The following is a 26,703-nucleotide window of genomic DNA, read 5'->3' as shown; positions in this document are numbered from 1 at the left end:
AAGAGGAGCTACAATTTCCCACAGTGCCAAAGCCCAGAGGAGCTGGGCTTTCCAAACCACCCTGCAAATAGCTGATATCCAAAATCAGGCTAAGAGGCTTGGGCAAGTTTCCTGATGAGAGGGACTGGCTGTGGGGAAAACTGGATCTTGCTCTCCTGGGCAGGATCATGCTCGGAAAACCTTTAATCCAATTTGCTGATGGGTGGGCCTGTGCTCCCTCCCTGTTAGCTGTTTGGCTTGAGGCGACCCATTCCTGGAAAGGCAAACCAGTCCTGGAGTCCACAGGCTCTACGGCAGAGCTAAAGAGGACCTCCAAGAGGACTTATGCCAACATGCGCCTCCCAGGTCTGCTGCTGCCGGTGCCCCTGTCCGCACAGCAGACCACTACCGACCCACCCCTCCGAAGGAGACCCTCAGACACTCACAGGCAGGTCTGCCTCTGTCTCCTGTGGGGTCACTGCTCCTTTCCCCTGGTTCCTGGTGCGCACATGGTTTTGTTTGTCCCCTCCAAGAGTCTCTGTTTCCCCAAGTCCTGTGGAAGTTCTGTAATCAAATCCCACTGTCCTTCAAAGTCAGATTCCCTGGAGATTCCCAGTCCCTTTGCCAGATCCTCAGGTTGGGAAGTCTGATGTGGGGCCTAGAACATTTGCAACAGTGTGAGAAATTCTTTGGTGTTATTGTTCTTCTTGTTTGTGGGTCGCCCACCTGGCGGGTGATTTTAATGTGATTGCGCCCTCCTATGTCCTTGGACATGGAGTATCTTTTTTAGTGAGTTCCAACGTCCTCCTGTTGATGGATAGTCAACAGCTAGTTGCAGTTTTGGTGTGCTCACAGGAGCAGATGAGTCAAAAAGCTGGCTTAACACTCAACATTTAAAAAACTAAGATCATGGCACCCAGTCCCATCACTTCATAGCAAATTGATGGGGAAAAAGTGGAAACAGTGACAGATTTTATTTTCTTGGGCTCCAAAATCACTGTGGATGGTGACTGCAACCGTGAAATTAAAAGACACTTGCTCCTTGGAAGAAAATCTATGAAAAACCTAGATAGCATATTAAAGACCAGAGATATCACTTTGCCAACAAACATCCATATAGTCAAAGCTATTGTTTTTCCTATAGTCATGTATGGATGTGAGAGTTGAACCATAAAGAAGGCTGAGCAGTGAAGAATTGGTACTTTCAAATTGTGGTGCTGGAGAAGACTCTTGAGAGTCTTTTGGATAGCAAGGAGATCAATCCAGTCAATCCTAAAGGAAATCAAGCCTGAATATTCATTAGAAGGACTTATTCTGAAGCTGACACTCCAATACTTCGGCCACTTAATGCAAAGAACAGGCTTATTGGAAGAAACCCTGATGCTGGGAAAGATTGAGGGCAGGAGAAGAACGGGGAGACAGAGGATGAGATGGTTGGATGGTATCACCGACTCAATGGACATGAGTTTGAGCAAACTCTGGGAGTGAAGGAAGCCTGGTGTGCTGCAATCCATGGGGTCACAAAAAGTCAGACATGGCTTAGCGACTGAACAACAACAACAAACTCAGGCTACTCTCGAGAGTCCTAAGGCCACTCCTGCACTTGCCCCATAAAAAAAGGAGAGTAACAGAGAGGCCGTGCGACTTCTGGAGACAAGCAAAGCCTTAGTGCAGCTGGCGAATTGTAGGTTCCCAGGCCCCACTCCATGGAATGCTGACTGACTCTGCTGCCTCACACCTGTGATTTCAGATAGCAGCAGTGATGCTTCTGTGTTTACCCATCATTTCTCTCCAGAGTGAGTGAAGTCGCTCAGTCATGTCAGACTTTTTGCTACCCCATGAACTGTAACCCACAAGGCTCCTCCGTCCATGGGATTTTCCAGGCAAGAATACTGGAGTGGGTTGCCATTTCCTTCTTCAGGGGATCTTCCCAACCCAGGGATCGAACCCCGGTCTCCCACACTGCAGGCAGATTCTTTACCATCTGAGCCACCAAGGAAACCCTTCTCCCCAGACCATTACCAATAAATCGTTCACCCATTCTGTTTTCCACACTGCCACCAACGTTTAGCCCAAGGCACTTTCTACCTAACATCTCCTTCTATATTTGAACCTAGAGAAAAAGGTCCACATTTCTCAGGCTGGTATACAAGGCCCTGAACAGTTTAGCTCCAACTTTTCAGGCTCATTTTTGGCCATTGCTGCTCTCCTCCAACTTTGCTACACACACACACACACACACACACACACACACACACACACACACAAACATCTGCACTATCCTCCCCCCTTCCCACCCTCCATTCCACATAACACCAGACATATCACAACTCTGTGCATTGGCCTTGCCAGAAATAATCACTGTCACTCTGCTACCTTGTGACACAAACGGAACACAAATGCAGCCTCCTCTGTGAAACCCTCCTAACACCCTCTCCTAGACTTGGCCCCTGCCCTCTCTCATCTCACAATGAGACAGCCTTGTTATAACCCTCCTGAGACTGTGCCCTGCTCTCCTTGATGCCCTCAACCTAACAAAGGCCTGGCACAGAGTAGGCGCTCAAACGTTTGCTCTAGAAATAGACAATACAAAAAATGATATCAGCTATTAGATGCATCAACCTGAGTACTGGTGATGAACCCTTTTGTCTCATGTCTTTGGGGTGGTCATTTTTTGACTGTCTTCAGTCTAGTATCATCTGCTCTTGAAAGGGTTTCACTGAGAATGAATCTGGAACTCCCTCTTCTCCTCTAGAGATTTCCCCATGCAGAGTTACCTAAAGTAAAATCACTATGAGCAATAAGATGTTTTCTCTGAAAAACTCACCTGAAAGTCATTTTTTAGCCCTCAAGGTGTATTTTTCTGAAAGTGTACCTTAAACAATAATATAAGTGCTTATGGGACACCAAACATCAAATTAATATTAATGGCAATAACAATAATCATTTCCTTTAAAGTAATTGATTGAAGTCAAGAAATAGCCGAACCAGTTGACATGCAGTCAGAATTTTATATTTTTCATCAGAAAAACAATTCTCTACCAATGACAAATAACAGTAAGGCCACTAAAACTACCTGTCATCCATCTAATGGAGACAGATTCTCTGGCTACCACACATAACATGTAATATCCAAAAGCACTGCTCTAATTCACAGCTAATTAGTGTCATGCCATTATGAGAGGTGTCACGGCCCTGACTCGCTCCCCAGATCAACGCAGAGCTCACAAGAGCTGACAGCCATGCCAGGATCACAACAAGCCGATCAGCACCCACCCCAACCTCGGGCTGCTGCTTCTCAGCGCCTGCCCCAGCGTCAATAAATCACGCTCCCTCATGAAGCTCTTCTCTGACAGCTATGAACCATTGCTGCCAGAGGAATAAAGACAATACTTTGAAGGAAAACTCATGTGGGAAAGACAGAGATAGAAAAGGGATATTATTTGCCTTCCTTTAGTGGCACAACCATCAGCAAAATTGAAGACCATCAATTCAGATTGATTAGGAGACAACTGCACTAAGAAATAAATTCAGGACTGATATACCTGAAGATCGTTAGTGGTAATCAAAGTCAGCAATTGGCTTGTTCGTTCATTTGTTTGAATGTAGATATATCAAAGACCTATTTTCCCCGTTTTTCTCCTGTATCACCCTCCTTCTGGCTAATGAGAAAATTTCCCTTTCAGCAGAACATAAAGGTCTGCATTTACTTGCCCCCCAGCGAATATACAGCAATCAGATAATTTGTTTGCAAGACTCTAAATGGCTTGACTTCATTGAAAAGGAATCTATAATGATATGCTGGTCTCCAAGTAGAGCCTACAAACCTTCTTAAATCCATTGGCAAGCGCTAGAGTATTCTCAGCACATAACAGCCAATATCCTTGTAATTTTATTCCAAGCCTATAAAGCTGCTTTGTTCCATAATATTCTACTTAGAAAATGTTCAGAACAGTCACTGTAGCCTGGGAATTATTTAAAGATATGACTCAAGTAATCCTACTTTTCCTGTGTTTTCCTCATGGAAATATTCTTCTTCTATATTTTTAATACTAAGATCTAAAACATCTAATCTTGCTTTTGACTGATGACTACCTAATATATAAGCACCTGTAATGCTTAAAGCTAACTCTGAGGTTCCCCTGTGCTTCTTGTCTTCTAGGATATTATAAAGCAAACACATACTGGACTCTTAGCTGGAAAACTACATTTGACCAAATGTTACAAGTCATGGGTTAATTAAGTGCATTGGCATTCAGGATTTCAATTCACTTTCTATTTATCAGGCAAACACAAATGAAATGTAAAAAAAAAAAATCATTATGACAAGATCAATTCTGACAAGTTTAGACTCTGCTTCTTGCTTATCATTTCTCTAGAAGGATAGGCTAGTAGATAATGCAAAAGTGCGAAAACACAGGCAGATCCATATAGTTTTCATTTCATACCTAGAGTATGTATTCGAAACTATTTATAGATACTTCTAACCATAGATAGAAATTTTTTTTGCTAATTTTTATATTACTCTTGAGTGGTTCAGTGCATTTATTGTTGGTACTATTCTGAAGATAAATAAGACATGTTAAAATTAACATGTCCATGTTCACACAGAAGGACAAGACTACAGATTCTTAAATCCATACTTAAATCACACAGAACAATTCCCATACCTGAAAGGGCGAAATTGCCTTTCTGACTCTCACTTTCTCTGATTAGAAAAGCTCCCGTCTGATTTTCTGAATATAATAGTTGTTTTTCAGCATCTGTTCTCTTGATTGCTCCAAAGAACCACCTAAAGAGAGAGAGAGAGAGAGAGATAAACTTTAATTAACCAATCAACATTCATTTCTTTTTAAGGAGGAAGAAGTTTGGCAATAAAGTATTTCAATATCACAGAGGCTTGATACTCTTCAGTGAAACTATATCAGGTACAAATGGTAGCTTTCAATACTTGACATGATTCTTCTGGATGTCTTCAATCCTCATCAGGAGTCTTTAATACATTACTAAATAGGAATTTGGGTGATGTCTGCTATGACATCCTTTCTCACACGTGCATTCTGTCTGAGAAATCCTGTATTCACTTTCTGTCAAATACAAAGCTTCCAAGGTGGGCTTACCAACACTTGGTTAAGCCTGACATGCTCCATGATCCAAAATTGCTCATCATCACCATCAGACAGTCCACTAACTCTCCTAACACCTCCTAGGTGTTAGGAGGCAAACATTCCAATACAGGGATTCATATATTTCACATCAAACTGTGAACAGTCACAAATGTAATTCTCTGAGCTTTTCTTCTTCTGCTTCTTCTTTTTTTTATTCCCTTTTGCAGCACACAGGCTTAGCTGTCCATAGCATGTGGGATATAGGATTTTAGTTCCCCAACCAGGGATCAAACCCATGTCCCCTGATTGCAAGGCAAGATTCTTAACCACTGGACCACCAGGGAAGTCCCTCTCTGGGCTTTAATTTCCACCTTTCCCCATCTCCATCACTGTCAACTCCTCCAGTAATGTAAGATGATTTCGCATGTTTAGAAGGAAGTTTTCATCCATGGAGTGAGTGAGTGAAAGTTACTCAGTCATGTCCGACCCTTTGCAACCCATGGACTATACAGTCCATGGAGTCCTCCAGGCAGAATACTGGAGTGGGTAGCCTTTCCCTTCTCCAGGGGATCTTCCCAACCCAGGGATTGAACCCAGGTCTCCCACATTGAGGCTGGATTCTTTACCAGCTGAGCCACAAGGGAAGCCCAAGAATACTGGAGTGGGTAGCCTATCCCTTCTCCAGCAGATCTTCTCAACCCAGGAATTGAACTGGGGTCTGCTGCATTGCAGGTGGATTCTTTACCAACTGAGCTATCAAGGAAGCCCCTTCATCCATGGAAAGATTATATGAAAAATATACTTCTGCCTGGGTAGTATTTTCTCAGTGTCCCCTCCACTTATCTTTACCCTTTTATCCATAACATTCCAGAACTACAAGAGTCAATAAATGTGAATGTGCTCAACTCCAGCAAAGAATTACGGATATTAATATCAGAGCCAGCTTAAAACCTATGTCAAGTCAGTAGACACCAATATGATAAAGAGGAAACTGAGACAGCCAGCTTTTCACAAATAAACTTTCACTATGGGGTCATAATTTTGATGTTTATCATTAAAGATTTTAGGTAAAACATTTATCTTTCCAGTTTATCATCTTTTAAAATATAAGCACTCAAAAGGAAGTGTAGGCTTGAGGGAAAATATACAGGCTGAGTGAGGAACTGCAGGCTGGGAGAGGCCCTCAAAACTGGCTCCAATTGTTTGGAGAGGTCACAGGTATCAGGGAGTCTGAGTGCACTAAGGGTGATATAATTGAAAGAAGAAGTGGAAGAAGTTGGGAAAAAAAGACATTAAAATATAATTGCCTTCTGACAGAAGTAAGATGTTTGTTTACCATTTTCCTAATCATCAAATTTCAAATTATATAATATTAACTGTATTAGCCAGGAGATGCCAGATTATGTTAGAGCAGTGAAAAACTCCAAAAATCTCAGTGGTTTAGCAACAACAGAGATTTATTTTGTACTCAGCTGCACATCCACTGAAGCTCATCTGTGCTACATCCATCTCTATGTCTACCAAAGAATTTCCATCTCCATGCTTCCATGACTGGCCAGGAAGGCAGGATTGGAAACTGTGGCAAATCACAGGCTGGCTTCTGGAGCTTCTATTTAAAACTTCTGCTCAAGAATGAGCCTATGGACAAATGAGTTGTATGTTCATGCCTAAATGCAAAGAGAAAATGCAATACTACTATTTCCTCGAAGGCAGAAAACTTGGAAACACTGGGTAGACTACACTAATGACTACCACACTGATTCAATAACAGGAACCAAATTAATATCCATAGACTATTGTTTGCCCAGCTGAAATTATAAAAGGCTTGGAAATGTTCCAACCTAGACATCATATTAAAAAGCAGAGACATTACTTTGCCAACAAAGGTCCATCTAGTCAAGGCTATCGTTTTTCCAGTAGTCAAGTATGGATGTGAGAGTTGGACTGAATATTCACTGGAATGACTGATGCTGAAACTCCAATACTTTGGCCACCTGATGCTAAGAACTGACTCATTTGAAAAGACCCCAATGCTGGGAAAGAGTGAAGGCAGGAGGAGAAGAGGATGACAGAGGATGAGATGGTTGGATAGCATAACCAACTCGATGGACACGAATTTGAGCAAGCTGCAGGAGTTGGTGATGGACAGGGAAGCCTGGCGTGCTGCACTCCATGGGGTCTCAAAAAGTCAGCCTCAACTGAGTGACTGAACTGAACTGATTGGAAATGTTCCAAGGTGGAGATGGAATAAATTCATAGAAAAATAGAAATGTATATTTTCCATCACTGCATAAATAAGTACATAGAATAATGGAACATAATTAAAAACTCAAACAGAACCAAACATACAAATTAGTGATGAAAGTACAGATTAGTCAATAAATGATGCTGGTACCATTCATAATCCATATGAAAATATTAATTGATGCTACTTACAGCATACACAATAATTTTACATAGATTAAAGACCTAATATAAAAAGCAAACTTTAAAAAGTTCTGAGGATATTGGAGTAGGGAAGTGTTCCTCAACAATGCAAAAATAAAAGGAAGACATATAAGCCTTAAGGGGAAAGACTGATGATATTTATTGCATCACAACTAAAAACTAACAACACCAAGATTGCCATGAAATAAAATTTAAATACAAGCCACAGACTTGGAAAAGGTACTTGCACAGCATATAACCAAGAATAAGATTACTATTCAGATTATATAGAGATCTATAGCCACTAAAAGATTAAATAAGACACAGTACATACTATGACAAAAATTGACATAGTATATACTTGATAGATGACAGAAAAGAAAAACCTAATAACCAGTAAAAAAAAAAAAAAAACAAAGAAAGGAAGTACAGCCTTTATCTATTGCCAGTAATTATGAATATTAAGAATATTTAAATATAAAAATGAAATGCGATTTCACTTTTCAGGCTGGAAAAAATTTAAAACTTTCACTTTCAGACATTGGGAAAAATGTGAAACAAGAACCTTTATATAATACTAATACTGCTGCTGCTAAGTTACTTCAGTCGTGTCTGACTCTGTGCGACCCCATAGAGGGCAGCCCACCAGGCTCCACCGTCCCTGGGATTCTCCAGGCAAGAACACTGGAGTGGGTTGCCATTTCCTTCTCCAGTGCATGAAAGGGAAAAGTGACAGTGAAGTCGCTCAGTCGTGTCCGACTCTTCGCGACCCCATGGACTGCAGCCCACCAGGCTCCTCCGTCCATGGGATTTTCCAGGCAAGAGTACTAACACTGGTAGCAAGGTAATTGGCACAATTCATTCAGAGAGCATTTGGCAATACCTGGTAAAACTGAATATTTGTATACTACTTAATTTCATTTCTAGGTTGTATACTCTATGTGCTCAAGGAAATATAACACAAGAACATTTACTAAAGAATTCTCACATTGAAAATTGGAAACAACCTAGATGTCCACTTCAGGGGAACTGATAAATAAACTTAATTATGTATATAAAATGGATTACTATATGGGAGTTAAAGCAAATATATTGTTGAGGGACAAAAGGAAGTTCAAGAATGACCCATACCATTATAATGTCATTTATATAAAGTTTAAACAAACACATTAAAAAAAACATAGATTTTTATGGATAAATGTCTACTTAGTGAAAGCTAATGTGGAAAATTCTGAAAGAGATGGGAATACCAGACCACCTGACCTGCCTCTTGAGAAATCTGTGTGCAGGTCAGGAAGCAACAGTTAGAACTGGACATGGAACTACAGACTGGTTCCAAATAGGAAAAGGAGTATGTCAAGGCTGTATATTGTCACCCTGCTTACTTAACTTACATGCAGAGTACATCATGAGAAACACTGGGCTGGAAGAAGCACAAGCTGGAATCAAGATTGCCAGGAGAAATATCGATAACCTCAGATATGCAGATGACACCACCCTTATGGCAGAAAATAAAGAACTAAAGAGCCTCTTGATGAAAGTGAAAGAGGAGAGTGAAAAAGTTGGCTTAAAGCTCAACATTCAGAAAACTAAGATCATGGCATCTGGTCCCATCATTTCATGAGAAATAGATGGGAAAATAGTGGAAACAGTGACAGACTTTATTTATTGGGGCTCCAAAATCACTGCAGATGGTGACTGCAGCCATGAAATTAAAAGAATTTCCTTGGAAGGAAAGTTATGACCAACCTAGACAGCATATTAAAAAGCAGAGACATTACTTTGCCAACAAAGGTCCATCTAGTCAAGGCTATGGTTTTTCCAGTAGTCATATATGGATGTGAGAGTTGGATTATAAAGAAAGCTGAGCACCGAATAATTGATGCTTTTGAACTGCGGTGTTAAAGAAGACTCTTGAGAGTCCCTTGGACTGCAAGGAGATCCAACCAGTCCTTCCTAAAGGAGATCAGTCCTGAGTGTTCATTGGAAGGACTGATGTTGAAGCTGAAACTCCAATACTTTGGCCACCTGATGCGAAGAGCTGACTGATTTGAAAAGACCCTGATGCTGGAAAGATTGAAGGCAGGAGGAGAAGGGGATGACAGAGGATCAGATGGTTGGATGGCATCACCGACTCAATGGAGATGAGTCTGAGCAAGCTCTGGGAGTTGGCAATGGAAAGGGAGGCCTGGCATGCTGCAGTCCATGGGATCGCAAAGAGTCAGACACTACTGAGCGACTGAACTGAACTGATAGTTAAAGTACTCAGGCAATTTCCTTTTAGACTCCATTTCCAGCAATGGCAAAATTTCTTCAGACAAATATTTCAAGCAAAGAAGCAACATGGATCAAATATACTGATCAGTCCCATACATTTTCCTGATTTCTAGTGCATTAATTATTTGGTAACATTAAAATGTTTGGTCCAAATGTAAATATGTAAACCTCTATAAGAATTATAATTTATCTTGCAGATTAAATTCTTAGAAGTACAACTATATTTCCTATATCTCATTTTTCTAAAGAATAACACTCCATTATGTAAGTTTTACATGCAAGCATTAGATTTGTATTTTGGATAATCAAGTTTACAAAATGACATGTTTTCTCTGCCCAATATACATATAAGCAAACAGTTCTGTAAATCAAATGGTTAAAGCTATGGTCATTTTACTACATTTGCAGAGAGGAACTTCTGTCTCACCCACTCTGGATTCTTGGACAATCACTTTACAAGGCAAATCACACCAGTAAAAAATCGATAATAACAATGAAATACATGAAACTATTGGGTTGGCCAAAAAGTTTTTCAGGTCCCCTAACATCTTGTGGAAAAACCCGAACAAGCTTTTTGACCATCCCAATATTTAACTGGATGTATCAGCTCACTTAATATCTGGAATTTGACTTGGCTGAGCTACCATCAAGAAGTGAAGAAAATGAGGCTTTCTTGTTGGTTCAAAAGAATTTGCCTTGCTATGCAAGGGACACCAGTTTGATCCCTGGTCTGGAAAGATTCCCACATGCATTGGAGCAACTAAGCCCGCGTGCCACAACTACTGAGCCTGTTCTCTAAAGCCTGGGAACTGCAACTACTCTGCTCGTGTGCTGCAACTAGCGAAGCCCACGCACTCTAGAGCCCGTGCTCCCCAACGAGAGAAGCCAGTGCAATGAGAAATCACAACTAGAGAGTAGCCCCCACTCCTCACAACTAGAGAAAGCACCTGTGCAGCAATGAAGACCCACCACAGCCAAAAAACAAGTAAATATTTAAAGAAGTGAAGAAAATGAATAAAAATAGTTTTCTGGATGCAGTGGCATTATAATGCCATCTTCCATACTCAAAGATGATGCATCTGCTACAGATTGTGATCACTAGAGCGTATGCTGTTGTATAGACTAATGGGCAACCGATAGTTTGTTCCACCCTCTGCACATGTGGAAATTGTTCCTTAATTTGTGATCTGAGCCTCGGACAGAACTGTCATTCCCCTCAGTTCTGCCTTCAGAGCCCTTGCTGGCCGCATTCTGGAAGAGTACATCCACCGCAGCCATTTTCAGTGCTCTCTGTAAGCCGTAGTTCTTATGTGCGGCAAACAGTGAATGCCAAGAAGAAATCAAGAAACCCTAAGAGGTTATAAAACATCAAAGAAGAGTCTTATAGAGCATGATCCTCAAACTGTGGGTCAGCATCACATGGAAACTTGGAAATTTGCAGGCTTTACGTCATACCTACTGAATCAGAAAGTCTGAAGGTGAGGCCCGACAATCTGGATTTTAATAACTTGTCCCCCAGTAAATCTGATGCACACCAAAGACTGAGAACTACTGCGGTACAGAAACAGTAAAGAGATTAGCAATTCAAATAAGACATCTGAGAATAAGTTAGATTTGGCACTTACATGTGAATAATTATCCAATCAAATGACACTACACACACTCACACATATACATTTTATTGATATTTAATGAAAATAACCTTTATTACTATGCCTTATCCGCCATGAAAGGGACCTTGATTAAGACTAACCAAAAGGAAGAGGAGCTCCATAGTAACTTATAGCCTTGGAGAAAAATACTTCAATTAGATGAAAATGGAGCAAAAAGTACAATATTTTTTTAGACAAAAGGAGTATGTAATTGAAATCTAAGATTTATTTTGCAAACACTTGAGTGTCTACTGTATGTAAATTATATAGCCCTGACATAGAAAGAGCTGCAAGACATATTGCTGGATACGAAAGGGTGAATTGTAAAGTACTAGGAATATTATAGTTTTATTTATATGCCAAAAGCCAACAAGTCAAAAATTATATATGCTTACTTCTTTGGAGATTAGTGACAGATAAAAATTGATGGCAAAGGATTTTCAATTTTTATTCTGCATTCTTCTCTGTAATTTGGATGTTTATAATAAGATGCAGTTATATCATTTTACAATTTATTTACAAAATAATGTTGAAAGAAGTCAATCAGGTATATGCTACAAAAAAACTTCATGTTATAAAGATCTGTACTAGAAATTTGGGCAGTTAGAATTGAAAGCTACAAGAAAAATCTCAAAGGAGTGTGGAATGAGTGAAAGTGGATGAGCAATGAAACAGAGGGAAGATCAAACATGACACCAGGGTGTCAAAACTGCATCACAGAAGGACAATGTACTCAGCAGCACATCAGAAGGCAGAGTGTAATGAGAAGTAAGAGCTACAGCATCTTACTGGGAAGTTATGCCTGTATTTCCTCATTTGTACATGGGACTAATAATCATTACCCTGCAGTCTTGTTTTGAGATTAAGGAAAATCATGTGTGTAAAGTGATCAATGCCTGGCCACACTCACACTTAATAAATAGCACTTACTTTAAGAGAACTGATTGAAGGGACAAGTTGAGGAAATGATAGAACACAAGTGAACGTGTGAATGGGGTCTTAGGTCTCCGAGTCTGAACGGACCTCTCTGTCCTGCCTGTCCAGTCTCGACTAGGCCATCCGCCACCAGGTGGCAGTAGTCCTTTTTGCTAATCCAAAAGCGCTAACTAAAGCAATCAGTTCAGCTCAGTTCAGTCCCAGTCGTGTCTGACTCTTTCCACCCCCATGGACTGAAGCACACCAGGCTTCCCTGTCCATCACCCACTCCCGGAGCTTGCTCAAAGTCATGTCCATCGAGTGGGTGATGCCATCCAACCATCTCATTCTCTGTTGTCCCCTTCTCCCCCCACCTTCAATCTTTCCCAGCATCAGGGTCTTTTCCAATGAGTCAGTTCTTCCCATCAGGTGGCTGAAGTATTGGAGCTTCAGCTTCAGCATCAGCCCTTCCAATGAATATTCAGCACTGATTTCCTTTACAGTTGACTGGTTTGATCTCCTTGCAGTCCAAGGGACTCTCAAGAGTCTTCTCCAACACCAACTCCAACTCCAACACAGTTCAGAAGCATCAATTCTTCAGTGCTCAGCCTTCTTTATGGTCCAACTCTCGCATCAATACATGACTACTGGAAAAACCATAGCTTTGACTGGATGCAGCTTAATTGGCAAAGTAATGTCTCCGCTTTTTAATATGCTGTCTAGGTTTGTCAAAGCTTTTCTTCCAAGGAGGAAGCGTCTTTTAATTTCATGACTGCAGTCACCATCTGCAGTGACTTTGGAGCCCAAGAAAATAAAGTCTCTCACTGTTTCCATTGTTTCCCCATCTATTTGCCATGAAGTGATGGGATTGATGCCATGATCTTAGTTTTTTAAATGCTGAGTTTTAGGCCAGCTTTTTCACTCTCCTCTTTCACTTTCATCAAGAGGCTCTTTAGTTCTTCTTTGCTTTCTGCCATAAGGGTAGTGTCATCTGCATATCTGAGGCTATTGATATTTCTCCCAGCAATCTTGATTCCAGCTTGTGCTTCATCCAGTTTGGCATTTTGCATGATGTACTCTGCATATGAGTTAGATAAGCAGGGTGACAATATATAGCCTTGATGTACTCCTTTCCCAATTTGGAACCAGTCCATTAGTCCATGTCTGGTACTAACTGTAGTTTCTTGACCGGACAGAATTCTCAGGAGGCAGGTAAGGTGGTCTGGTATCCTCATCTCTTGAGGAATTTTCCACAGTTTGTTGTGATCCACACAGTCAAAGGCTTTAGTGTAGTCAATGAAGCAGAAGTAGATGTTTTTCTCAAATTCTCTTGCTTTTTCGATGATCCAATGGATGTTGGCAATTTGATCTCTGGTTCCTCTGTCTTTTCTAAATCCAGCTTGAACATCTGGAAGTTCTTGGTTCACATACTGTTGAAGCCTCACTTGGAGAATTTTCAGCACTGCTTGGCTAGCACATGAGATGATTGCAATTGTGCAGTAGTTTGAGCATTCCTTGGCACTGCCTTTCTTTGGGATTGGAATGAAAACTGACCTTTTCCAGTCCTGTGGCCACTGCTGAGTTCTCCAAATTTGCTGGCATATTAAGTGCAGCACTTTAACAGCGTCATCTTTTAGGATTTGAAATAGCTCAACTGGAATTCCATCACCTCCACTGGCTTTGTTCATAATGATGCTTCCTAAGGCCCACTTGACTTTGCACTCCAGGATGTCTGGCTCTAGGTGAGTGATCGCACCATCGTAGTTATGTGGGTCATGAAGATCTTTTCTGTATAGTTCTTCTGTATATTCTTGCCACCTCTTCTTAGTATCTTCTGCTTCTCTTAGGTCCATACCGTTTCTGTCCCTTATTGTGCCCACCTTTGCATGAAATTAAAGCAATAACTATAAGCTAGCTATATAAATATATATAAAGCTAACTAAAGCTATAGTGTAATTAATTGGACTATATTTTACAAAAAAGATAGAATGTGTCTTTTAAAAAAAAAAAACACAAAATTTAGGCAGTGTTACTGAATACCAGCCTGTAAATAATATAGATATCAATCAAAATTTAGGGAAATCAACCTGTGAATACTTGTGGTACCTCCATTAATGTTTCCTTATTTCATTTACTTGAGTCTTATTCTATTTACTCGGCTGCCTCACTGACTGGCCCAAAGTAGGACACTCACAACTCCAATAAGATGGAGGTAATTTCCTCCTATCTTTTTAAAAGGGGACACTCATCCTCAGTAACTTCCGGCTAATGGTTAAAAATTTAACAAATAATTTCTTTTCCCAATGTCTCCCTAACAACTAAGACGGCTAGCCTTAAAATCTAAAGACGGCTAGCTAGACTCTAAAAAAATAGATCTTTAATACCAATACTTGTATCCTCCCCAAAAATATCAAAAAAGAAAATGGGTAAATCAGCTTGGCTTAGCCATCCATGGGAAAGTACCCAGGGATGATTCCCCTGGTGGAATGCAGGTTAGGGGTGTTTTTATTGCTGTCAACACGGTAACACAGGTTATTATGGATAAAAAACCACCTATTGTCCCCACCAGTGTGGTTTGGGAGAAGCAGTGAAACTAACATTTTTGCAAAATATCTACAGTTTGCAGGGTACATTCATAACCACATTTAGCCATTTATGGTACTTACGGCTTGGAATCATGACCCTTTAAGCTATGGAGGTTCTATATGATTTGCCTGCACTAATCTGTGCTTCAGTTATATTGCCAGGAAAGCCCCTATCAAAGTTCCCTATGGTCCAGGTAATTTTCATGTCCTTTCTCCTTCCCTCCTCTTCCCTTCCCTTTGGTTCAGCATCCCTCTTGGCTTGCAGTAATTAACCCTGTCACTTTTCCCCTCTCCCCTATTATGATAAGGACAAAAAGATAATAATAATACTGTTCAGTGTATTCTCTTAGTTTTCCCTCCTTTCCATTTCCCCCACCACAACCTTTGTCCCATGCATCATCACCATTTGGACTATGGAAATGTTTTACTGCTACCTTTAATCTTAATAGCTTCTGCTTCCAGATCACACACAAGGAGCCAGGCACTGTGGCTACAAGTTTTACGTGCATCACTTCAGTCTCTCTACCGCTTGCTCACACCACCACCACTAGATTAATCATCAGAAAACATGACCTGGTACATCTCACCAGTACATACACATTAAAAAGTTTTAAGGGTTCCCTTTGCTCATGGAGTAAAACCTTTATTAACTCACCTCCATGTGGCCACTAGCCATTTCTTCAGCCTTATCTTCCCTTTATCAATTCTGCTCCAGCTAAACACATCCTCTTCCCACTATTAGTGGTAGCATCACTTAAACCTGCCTCCCCAAAATTCCTTCAGTGCTCAGCCACTACTCCCCTGCTTTGGCAAGATACACACAAAAGCTAGTGCTGCACAGTGTTATTTTTTATTTTGAGATTAGTCCCTGTGATCTAGTCCCTGAGGCTGCAGACCTCCCTGGCATAAAGACTGAGTCTGATAACACCAGATATGCTTTTTGGAGCAGTTAAATAAATACTTGCTGATGAAGCAGTTAACATATTGTATCTCAATGTGGGCATTTTATATAGTCTTTTAATTTATACTGAATGTTGGACCTAACATAATGCCTGTGTTTCAAGTAATCTTTTATTTGTTCTTGCCAAAGAGTGTGGAGGGCAAACCATTTAAGGAAGAGGTCTTATCTGCTCTGGGCCAGTCGCAGCACAGATTCGAATGTTAATTGACCTCAGACCACAGATTCCAATCTAACCACTCTCTTCTGCCAAAGGGAACAGTTCTGCGTGAATGTAGAGACCAAAAATGAGGCTGACTCTTCTGTCCTCCAAAACACAGGGATATCAGGGCTGCACACAGGAAAAGCATGTGTAATAAAGTGACAATGTCACATCCAGTGTCTGAGGTAGGACTTGCAGTCACAGAAAAATCAGGAAATTCCTTGTATGGGTCCTTTGATAAAGCTTTGTTGTTGCTATTGTTCACCTTTGTAGTCATCATGAAAGGGGACTTTTGAAGGAATTTTCTCAGGGAGGAAGTAAGGTGGACTAATTGGTACTTTCCCCACTGAGGAAGGTACAGTACCACGTGTTTATGAAAGCATCTGATTGTAACCTGAATCCACTTCCCTGAGTCTAGTCATCAAAAGCACGCAATTCCTCACAAAAAGTTTAGGAAGAATACCACAAAGTTCAGACACGCATTCAGTCTCAAGGCACTGTTTTTGCTTCCCAATCATTTCAACAGTGTAAAAGGAAATAAAAGTTAATATTTTTAAAATAAAAAACAAAATGTGTACACATATGATGGTATTTCCAATCATCAAGCCTGAAATAAAAGTGTAAAATTTAACCCATGTACTCTGTTTTTAATATGGGTTAGAGTTGAAAGCGTTAAACATTAAATAGTTTCTATCTTTGTCACATCCAAAGAAAGTAAACTGATTTTGTAATTCCTGAGGAAATGCTTTACTTCACAAAACACCACACTCACATATTCATTCAGATTTCTTTCTTACATGAATAAGCTTAGAGGTATTCATGTTTCTTCTTAATGGTTATATGGGTCACTAATTTCATAGTGACTTAGTTTCCTACCCCTCAAAAATAGTTACCTTCCTTCATGAATCATTTTCTTTCTCACTCCAAAACAGAAAGCTAAAAGGAACTTTTTAATTCACTTAACTTTATAGAATTTTAATTTCCAGTGTCATGAATGATATTTATCTCAACCCACTTTATTTAAACCACTGAGTATTCTTTAAAAAGCTACAAAATAACTTTTTCTTTGAGAACCATCTTCATGGAAAAAAAACAAGACCAGAGGTTTGAGTCTAATCAGGGGGTGGTCTCTGTGCGCACCTGCTCCGGATGAGTTCATAAAGCCATGTTTCGGATTTGGCAGGCCAGTCTGCATTTGCTGGATAACAAGTTTCTCATACAAAAAGAAAAAAAGAAGGAGCATCTATATCCTTTTTATAAATATCAGAGATTATATTCAAAAGATTTTGTGACTGATACAGCACAGGTACCCATTATTAGAATAGACAGCAGCAAAACCAGAGGCTCATGTTTACCTTTCAGCCATGGGACTTATCATTTTAACACGCAATGATGCACTGTGTCATCCCCCACTTTCATTGAATTCTTTATCCCATATGAAAGATAGTAAACTTCTTTAAAGTATCTTAACCTTCTTGTTACCATACAGGGTAATATTGATATAATTTTCTATATGCTTTATATGCTGAAATATATCAGTCATATTTACTTAAGTATATGAAGAACAGATGAAAAAGCAAAAGAGGAAAAGAAAAGTGCATTTCTTCTCCTTTGAGAATTGTAGAGCATCTAGGGAGGGACAAAAGATCATGTTAACTGAGTAACAACTCAGAGAAAGTGATCAAACAAAAAGAACTTTTAGTCACCAAGGGGTGCTGTCAGAGATATGAACAACTAACAGCGAGTCAATGATGGAAGCCTTCTTAAAGAAAACACACTTTGAATACAGGTTTGGAAAAGATGAGAAAGCCAAAGAAATGAAGGGCAAGGGCATGTGCATGACTGAAGAACCAACAAGGTGTCTGTGAGCAGGTTGGTTGGGTTGGCAGCAGTGAGGGGGGAGGGACCATTAAAGGCAGAAACAAGAAAACCAGTTCTTTGATGTTTATAGGTAATTGCAGGTGGAAACTACTAACTCCATGGGAGAAGCAGATCATCAGCAAAATTTTAAAAGTTCATTGGGAGGATAAGATATTCCACTTAAGATTTTAAATGGGGGATAGTATTAAGTTTGAGGCATACCAGCAAAAATGACAGAAGATTTTGGTTTGTACTTTAAAAATTATTTAATGAACAAATTTAAGAGATGACAATATGGAGTATGGGAACAAGAAAGCGTTCTTCTCTGGAAGCAACACAGGAGAGTTGATTGGAAGTTTAAGCTGGAAAGAAATTTTTATGTGGGTCCACGGGTAAATCTTTGAAATTCACTGTGAATGTGTTTTAATGAGTATATTCATTTTTCTGGGACATGGATCCGTCGTTTCTTTAAATTCTCAATGATGCCTATGACAGAAAATACTCATCTTCCTCAGTAAGTCTAAGTGGTTTTTTTCAGGTTCACACAAGAACTGGTGACAAAGCTATAACTACAGTCTACCAGCGTAATAAAACTCATCCACTCATTCATTTTTCACTCAACAGTGACAAGAATTCATCCAAACACCTACTCTGTGCATGCACAGTTCAGGCTGGTAGAATTACAGCAGAGAATGGAAGGAACAAGAAATCCTGCCTCTGTGGATCTTACATACTAATGGGGAAGGGCAGCAACAAACAAAATAAATGAGTAGTTGTACAGTGTGTTCAAAGGCGATATGTGCAAAAGAGAAAGAAAAAAGAAGCAAAGGAAGGAAGAGGGAGATTGCATTTTTAGAATCACTCTTAGTAGGCAGCAGTATGTGGCAGGTGGAATTCCAGAGGGTTTTGCCGTGTGTTCCTAAACTCAAAGTAATCAAAATAAAGAGAGATGTGGAGAAAAACTGAATTGCATCTTTGAGAGGAGTAAATGAGTGAAGATCATAATCTACTCTAGGATTGGAGCCAATATCTAGATTTTTCAGCTGCAATTTGGCCAAGATCGGTTAGCAGATTTTTTTTCTAATTAAAGAACAAACAATGCCCATCAACTTCACTCATGTTTATCAGTGATGTTTATGGAAATGCAAAACACCGGGAGCTACAAGTATCCTCCAAGGGTCTCGTCGGAAGCAGTGGCTCTTTAGACAAAGAAAAGTGAGCAATCTGTTTAACGGGAAGAGTATCGTTTTATGAAAAATAACTATACACAGGAGAGAAGTACTATTTCTGATTATAGTAGAATAAAGAAAGTAGGATTTGTTCATAGATATCTCTTAAATCCTTATAAAATCAAACTGTTTAAAAGAAATTATCTTTCACATTTGGCAAATATACAATGAAGAACAAAATCTCTGTCTAATCTTAATCCGTACGTGGCACAAAGACACACATCAATGTGTGGAAATGGATGTATAAATATGTGTGTGTGGGGGGGGGTGTCTGCAGCTACCATCACAGGTGTGCACTAATTGCACTGCCATTTTAGGGACTTAAATGAAGCAGGTGTTCCCAGGCAGACAAGGAATGAGACAAAGAATTCAGTAAAGGTCAGAAAAAACATTGCTTTTCCTTTCTCTTTCCATAATCTGACCCTGTGTACCCAGCTACCCACTAAAATTTGATATAATTAACAATTACCAATAATAACCCTAGCATAAATAACTGAAGCTTATAACCTTCGTAAATGCCACCCACTGGACTTTGAAATGCTAGAAGCTGAACAGTCCATAGAGCAGCTGGTTCTTGTCAAAAGGAAAGCCAGAAGCAGTGCCAGAAAATACACCTTTTGTTTTCAGTGTCAACAAGCTATTTGTCAGGAAACAAAAGGAAGGCTCCGCCAGCCCTGGTGGATGTTTCTGAACCTGAAAATTGGTTTTCTGCTTGTTTTTGCTTAGAGTTAGAGGAAAAGGCGGTTGCAAAAGTATATTAAAATCTCACTCCTGGGAACTATTAGGAGAGGCTGTCTGAGAGAATGAAAGCTGTCACTCAACACCCACTCTGCCACACACACACCAACCAGCGCCTTTTAACTGCCTCCAGGGCCTCAGTTTCCAACCCCCTAAGTCTGCATAAGAATGCCAGGCAGAGCAGGTACCGGACGAATGCCCCCAGGCCTGAGGTGGAGCTGAGGATGCTGCAAGTTCCCAAGTGTAGCACATAATTCAGAGGCAGGAAACCAAGTACCCAGGATCTGAAAATTACAGCCTTGTTTAGGTTTTTTTTTGTTTTTTTTTAGAACAGACTTGTGGATATGGGATGGGGAACTTGTGGGGGGGAGACAAATTGAGAGAGCAGCATTGACGTGTATCAGTTCAGTTCACTTCAGTCGCTCAGTCGTGTCCGACTCTTTGTGACCCCATGGACCGCAGCACACCAGGCCTCCCTGCCCTTCACCAACTCCCAGAGGTTACTCAAATTCATGTCCACTGAGCCGGGGATGCCATCCAACCATCTCATCTTCTGTTGTCCCCTTCTCCTCCCGCCTTCAATCTTTCCCGCCTCAGGGTCTCTTCAAATGAGTCAGTTATTCGCATCAGGTGGCCAAAGTATTGGAGTTTCAGCTTGACATGTATAGCTTGACATTCGTACACGTGTAAGCTGACAAGTTTCAGCTTGACAGTTATACATGTGTGAAATAGAAAGCTAGTGGGAAGCTGCTATATAGCACAGGGAGCTCAGCTTGGTTCTCAGCTCTGTGTTTTGAGGAAACAGCCTTTCTCTTACATCTGTATCTTCGACCTCAAGCCTTTCTTCTCTCTGGTCCACTCTGCTCCATGTTGGACTTCACTCTCTTATTTTCAACCCATCCAACAAGCCGTAAATTTAAAAATTTAAAGCAAACATTTAGGGACAATTTAGAATAGAAAGCAAGCTCACACATACCAGAAATCTCTGTTCTTAAAATTTTAATATCATTTCCCCTAAAGAGAAAACTTGCCAACACCTTCTTTTCCCTCAGATCCAGGGCCCTACTTTTACAGAGTTTTACAATAAAATACCCCCTGCTTCTGTAGGCAAGGCAGTTTGGTCTGGGCCTCCTTCTGGAGATTTCAACAGACATTGAATTATTGTTTCAGTAGGCCATATCAGAGCATGGCCACGTAGTTATGCGTATTCTTGTGTCAAGGGCAAGAACACACCCAAGCTTAAGAGTGAAGGGGCAGAGTTTCTTCCAGTTACAATTACCCTTTAAATAATGCAATTTTATTAAAATAATGAATTTCTTGAATTAGGTTAAAATATTTGCTCTCTCAAAGTGTCTTAATAAGGGGATACATTCCAACGATACACAGTGTAAATATTATTTATAAATAGCATATAAGCTATTTGTATACAAGTTCCCAGGTGGCGTCAGTGTTAAAGAGTCCACCTGTCAAGCTAGGAGATAAAATAGATGAGGGTTCAATCCCTGGGTTGGGAAGATCCCCTGGAGAAGGAAATGGAAATCCACTCCGGTATTCTTGCCTGGAAAACTTCATGGACAGAGGAATATGGGCAGGCTACAGTCCATGGAGTCACAGAGTCCAGTACAAGTGGGCACGCACACACTGGTAAATTGGTATGTGTTCTAAGAAGCTGAACTATGCCCTGCATGGATGGCCACCTTACTAATTAACCAACTGTAATTCAATAAGATTTCATTTCATACTTTTGGTGATACAAAGACTTTCCCAGCTACTAAAACACTAGTAGCCTGGGATTAAAGAACTCAGTGAAATATAGAGTATAGTAAACTCTGACCTGTCAGTTGTGTCCCAGAAAAGAGATTTTTTTTTTAATTGGAGGATAATTGCTTTACAATGTTGTGCTGGTTTCTGCCATACAACAATGTGAGTCAGCTGTGAGTATACATATGTCCCCTCCCTCTTGAGCCTCCTTCCCAGCCTCCATCCCATCCTGACCCTCTAAGTTATTATCACAGAACACCAGGTAGAGCTCCCTGTGCTATCCAGCAACTTTCCACTAGTTACTATTTTACATATGGTAATGTATATGTTTCAGTGCTACAGAAAAGAGATTTTTAAACCTTACGGATTTGAAAAGACCTGCTGTTGGAATGACAACACAGGACTGGAACACTCAAGAGCTTCAAGATTGGGACTGTCAATAGGCATGAGGTTTTTGCCAGGTTGAGTGATGGTAGATTTATTATATAAGACCCCCTCCTTCCCACTTAACTCCTACTCTTCCTTGGGATTATAGCTCGTGTCTCAGGCTAGGAAACCCTTGTCTGCAGGCCGAGTGAATAGGAGCATCACATTCCTTTCCTTGTTGTTTTTTTAAAAATATTATTTTATTAATTCTCACTTCCCTATTATACTTGTAAGTGCCAAGAGAGCAAAACCCTATTTTTCTGCTCATCACTGCAATGCTCAGAGCCTAGTACGACACCTGGTATTAAATATACTCTCAGTAAAGACCATGAATGAATGAACAAACAATTATTTGGGGATGTGAGTCTTACCTAGTTAAAGTGAGTCTTACAAAGTTAAAGCTGACCAAATCATTTTTAAAAATAAGACATTAATATAGAGAGAATCATCTGAAGGTTTGGAACAGAGAACAAAAGAGTAAGTCAGATTTTATCAGTCATGAATATTCTCATAGCCAATCAGATGATCACAGTCCTACAAATAAGGGGAGAATAACAACAATCACCATAAGGATAGCAACTGGATTTCACTTCACAAGTCACAGTGTCATCAAACCTACATCATGGCACTCATTGTCACGGCAAATCTTGGGGTAGTCAAAGCAGGTGCTTCAATATCCTCATTGTGTGGAGGAGGAAACTAGAGCCAAGAGAAACAGCATAACCTGGTCAAGTCATGCAGGTAACAAGCAGTGCCAGAGTGTTGGCAGATGCACAAAGCACTTTGGTGCAATTTCTCTAACACTGTGCAGAATGTGGAGTAAGAAACGTGTCTGCAAATCAAAATTTTACTCTACAGAGTGGGTCAGAAATAAAAAGAAATGATTGCATAAAGGGATTAAAAATATTATAAAAAGATATTTTAAAAATTTTACCTAAATTTGTAGGAAACTGCCCCCACAATATGGTCTTAGTAAAAACAGGATATTTAGGGATACATCCCTTTCATTGTGAGTAGATAATCTCTTATGCTATCTTCCAGAGAGAATGCTAAATAGAGTGAACCATCGCATTGGACTATTGTAACAAATCATATATTTTTGTTTTTCATTTTTTACATTTCTCTTCAACTTCATTGATTTCCTACCAAAAAAAAAAAAATCACATGAGGATATTTACCTTTTATTTTCTTTGACATCCTGCCTAAAAAAATACTACGTACAACACAAAGGACTGTTCACTTTCAATAGTCTAGACTTACTATGAATCAACTTATTAAAAATGTTCTCATAGAATAATAGAATATACTTTTAAAAAGTTAAACACTAATTCCTGCTTGTTGTTCAGAGGTAGATTTGGCTGCACAAAGATCAAAATTTGAAAATGGAAAGCAAAATAAGATTCAAATAAATATTTAAATAAGTAAAACAGCCCTAAAATTATAGATGATATTGCAGATAATGAATTATGAAGCTTAAAGCAGATTTTCTACATTACCAACCAAAAATATTGATTAGACATCTCAAAAATAAAACTAAATTATTACTTATTCTTTCTGTAGAAAATGGTATTATAAAATCATTTTCACATGAAGAACCAATCAAAGAAAATGAAGTCAAAATGTGAAGGAAAAAAATTCATAGAGAAGGCAGTTCATCTAATAAATGTGATGTTATAATGTTTATTAATTGTCAGCTTCTTTAAATAATTTGCAGTGCTTTAACATTCTAGATAAATATTCTCCTTCTTACCAAATTTGGTCCACATAGTTTTTAATTCATTTTTTAAAGAGAACCTCCACCTCTAAACTATGTAAGCTGTAGATTCATGAAACCTAGATCCACCCATGTTCAGAAATATTTTCTTAAAAAATCTCAATAAGACACAAGCTTCCCATTTCCTTTGGTTTCATACTCATAACAAATTTTTAAACTTTGTATTATAGCAATTTTCAGACATATTCCAAAGTAGTTTAATAACTTACTTTTACCCAATTGTCAACTTTATCAACAGTTTTGAAGTCTTATTTTTTCTAGAACAGGCAAACCTTGGAGATACTGAGCATTTTCGATGGTTCTAGACCATCGAAATAAAGTGACTATCACAATAATAAAGAATCTGCCTACAATTCAGGAGACCCCGGTTCGATTCCTGGGTTGGGAAGATCCCCTTGAGAAGGGATTGGCTACCCACTTCAGTATTCTTGGGCTTCCCTGTGGCTCAGCTGGTAATGAATCCACCTGCAATGTGGGAGACCTGAGTTCGATCCCTGGGTTGGGAAGATCCCATGGAGAAGGGAAAGGCTACCCACTTCAGTATTCTGGCCTGGAGAATTCCATGGACTGTATAGTCCAGGGGGTCGCAAAGGGTCAGACACAACTGAGCTACTTTCACTCACTCACTCATCACAATAATAAAGCGAATCACATGAATTTTTGTATTTCCTAGGGCATATAAAATTATGTCTACACATATTGTAGCCTATTAAGTATGTGATGGGCTTCCTTAGTGGCTCAGGGGTAAAGACCCCAGCTGCAATGCAGGAGACATGGGTTCGATTCCTGGGTCAGAAAGATCCCTTGGAAAAGGAAATGGCAACCCACTCCAGTATTCTTGCGTGGGAAATCCCATGGACAGAGAAGCCTGGCAGGCTGCAGCCCATGGGTCTTGAAAGAGTACGACATGACTTAGTGACTAAACAACAATAAATTATGGGGTAGCATTGTGCCTAATTAAGACAATTTACATGCTTTAATTTAAAAACATTTTATTGCTTTAAAAAGCTAACTATCATCTGAGCCTTCAGTGAGTTGTAAACTTTTTGCTGGTAGAAGGTCTTGCCACGATGTTGATGGCTACTGACTGATCAGAGTGGTGGTTACTGAAGGTTGGGACAGTTGTGACAATTTCTTAAAATAAGGCAACAACAAATTTTGCCACACTGATGGACAACTTCTTTCCTTAAGCCTCATGAATTAAGGTGTGCTAGCTTCAAAGTTTCTTTTGCAGCTTCCTTACCTCTTTCAGCCTTCTAGAAATGAAGAGAGTTAGCACATTGCTCTGGATTAGGTTTTGGTTTAAGGAAATCTCGTGGCTCGTTTGATCTTCCAACCAGACCACTAAAGCTTTCTCCATATGAACAGTAAGGCTGTTTTGTTTCCTTATCATTCATGTGCTCACTGAAGCAGTACTTTTAATTTCCTTCAAGAACTTTTTCTTTCTGTTCATAGCTTGGCTAACTGTTTGGCACACGAGGGCCAGGTTTCAGCTTATCTTGGCTTTCAACATGCCTTCCTCACTAAGTTTAATCATTTCTAGCTTTTTATTTAAAGCAAGAGACGTACACCACTTCCTTTCACTTGAACACTTAGAGATTAGTGTAGGGTTATTAACTGGCCTAGCTTCATTATAGTTGTGTTTCAAGGAACAGGGATGTCTGCTGGTGGAGAGGCAGAAAGATGAGAGAAAAGCCATTGGTGAGGCTGTCAGAATACACCCAACATTTATCAATTAAGTTCTCTGTTTTGTATGTGGTACATGGTGCCCCAAAACAATTACAATGGTAACATCAAAGCTCACTGATCACAGATCATATAATAAATGTATTAATAATAATAAAGTTTGAAATAAAGCATGAATTACAAAAATGTGACAAAGACATAAAGTGAACAAAAGGTGTTGGAAAAATGGCCCTTGCAGACTTACTCTAATTTGTGAAAAATGCAATATCTGAGAAATGCAATAAAGCAAAGCAAATTTTAAAAAGGTATGCCTGTGTATAGGGTTTCCCTGGTAGCTCAGCTGGTAAAGAATCCACCTGCAATGCTGGCGACCCTGGTTCAATACCTGGGTTGGGAAGATCCCCTGGAGAAGGGATAGGCTACCCACTCCAGTATTCTTGGGCTTCCCTGATGGCTCAGTGAGTAAAGAATCTGCCTGCAATACAGGAGACCTGGGTTCAATCCCTGGGTCAGGAAGATCCCCTAGAGGAGGCCATGGCAACCCACTCCAGTATTCGTGCCTGGAGAACTCCCATGGACAGAGGAGCCTGGCGGGCTGCAGTCCATGGGGTCACAAAGGGTCAGACACAACTGAGTGACTAAGCACAGCGCAGCACATGCCTGTATATATCTAACTGATGTGAGTACAAATGGTTTCCAAAATTTGGCGAGAAAATTATAGTGAAAATAATAACTACAAAACTTTCAGTGGTGTTATGTTAGTTTTTAAAAATGATATTTTATGATCCACTAACTTTTAAAATCAGATTCTGCTTGTTCTTTAGAAACTAAACAAGTAGATTTTAAAATGTTTTAAATTTTGAGAATTCTCTAAAACGAAAAACATTACAATAAATATTTACTGAGACCTACTCTAAGACTAGGCTTACTTACAAGTTTACATTATAATTGGAAAAACGTTCATGTATACCAGTATAAAATGACAAAAAGTCAAAAAATATATGCTACCTAACCATATCATACATCGTGATGTCAGATAATTGGAGAAATACATTTTAAAAGAAATATATTGTGAGAAAGTGCTTCGTACTGTGACATGTATGGTCAATACATCAATGGTGCAGAC

The 26,703-nt window shown here is 39.7% G+C and overlaps 1 protein-coding gene across 1 annotated transcript in view; it reads right to left on the bottom strand.

Moving 5' to 3' along the window:
• FRK (fyn related Src family tyrosine kinase) overlaps positions 1-26,703 on the bottom strand; it is a 97,442-nt gene that overhangs the window by 33,723 nt on the left and 37,016 nt on the right. The window contains exon 2 of the mRNA XM_081530062.1: positions 4,650-4,771. Within this exon, the coding sequence (XP_081386188.1) occupies positions 4,650-4,771 (122 nt within the window). The remainder of the gene's footprint in view (positions 1-4,649; positions 4,772-26,703) is intronic.

This window comes from Giraffa tippelskirchi, chromosome 9 (genome assembly GCF_054371585.1).
Source record: "Giraffa tippelskirchi isolate mGirTip1 chromosome 9, T2T-mGirTip1v1.2.pri, whole genome shotgun sequence".
In the NCBI taxonomy this organism is placed as follows: Eukaryota; Metazoa; Chordata; class Mammalia; order Artiodactyla; family Giraffidae; genus Giraffa; species Giraffa tippelskirchi.
The sequence above is the reverse complement of the archived record's forward strand: the minus strand, read 5'-3'. Positions and strand labels throughout refer to the sequence as shown.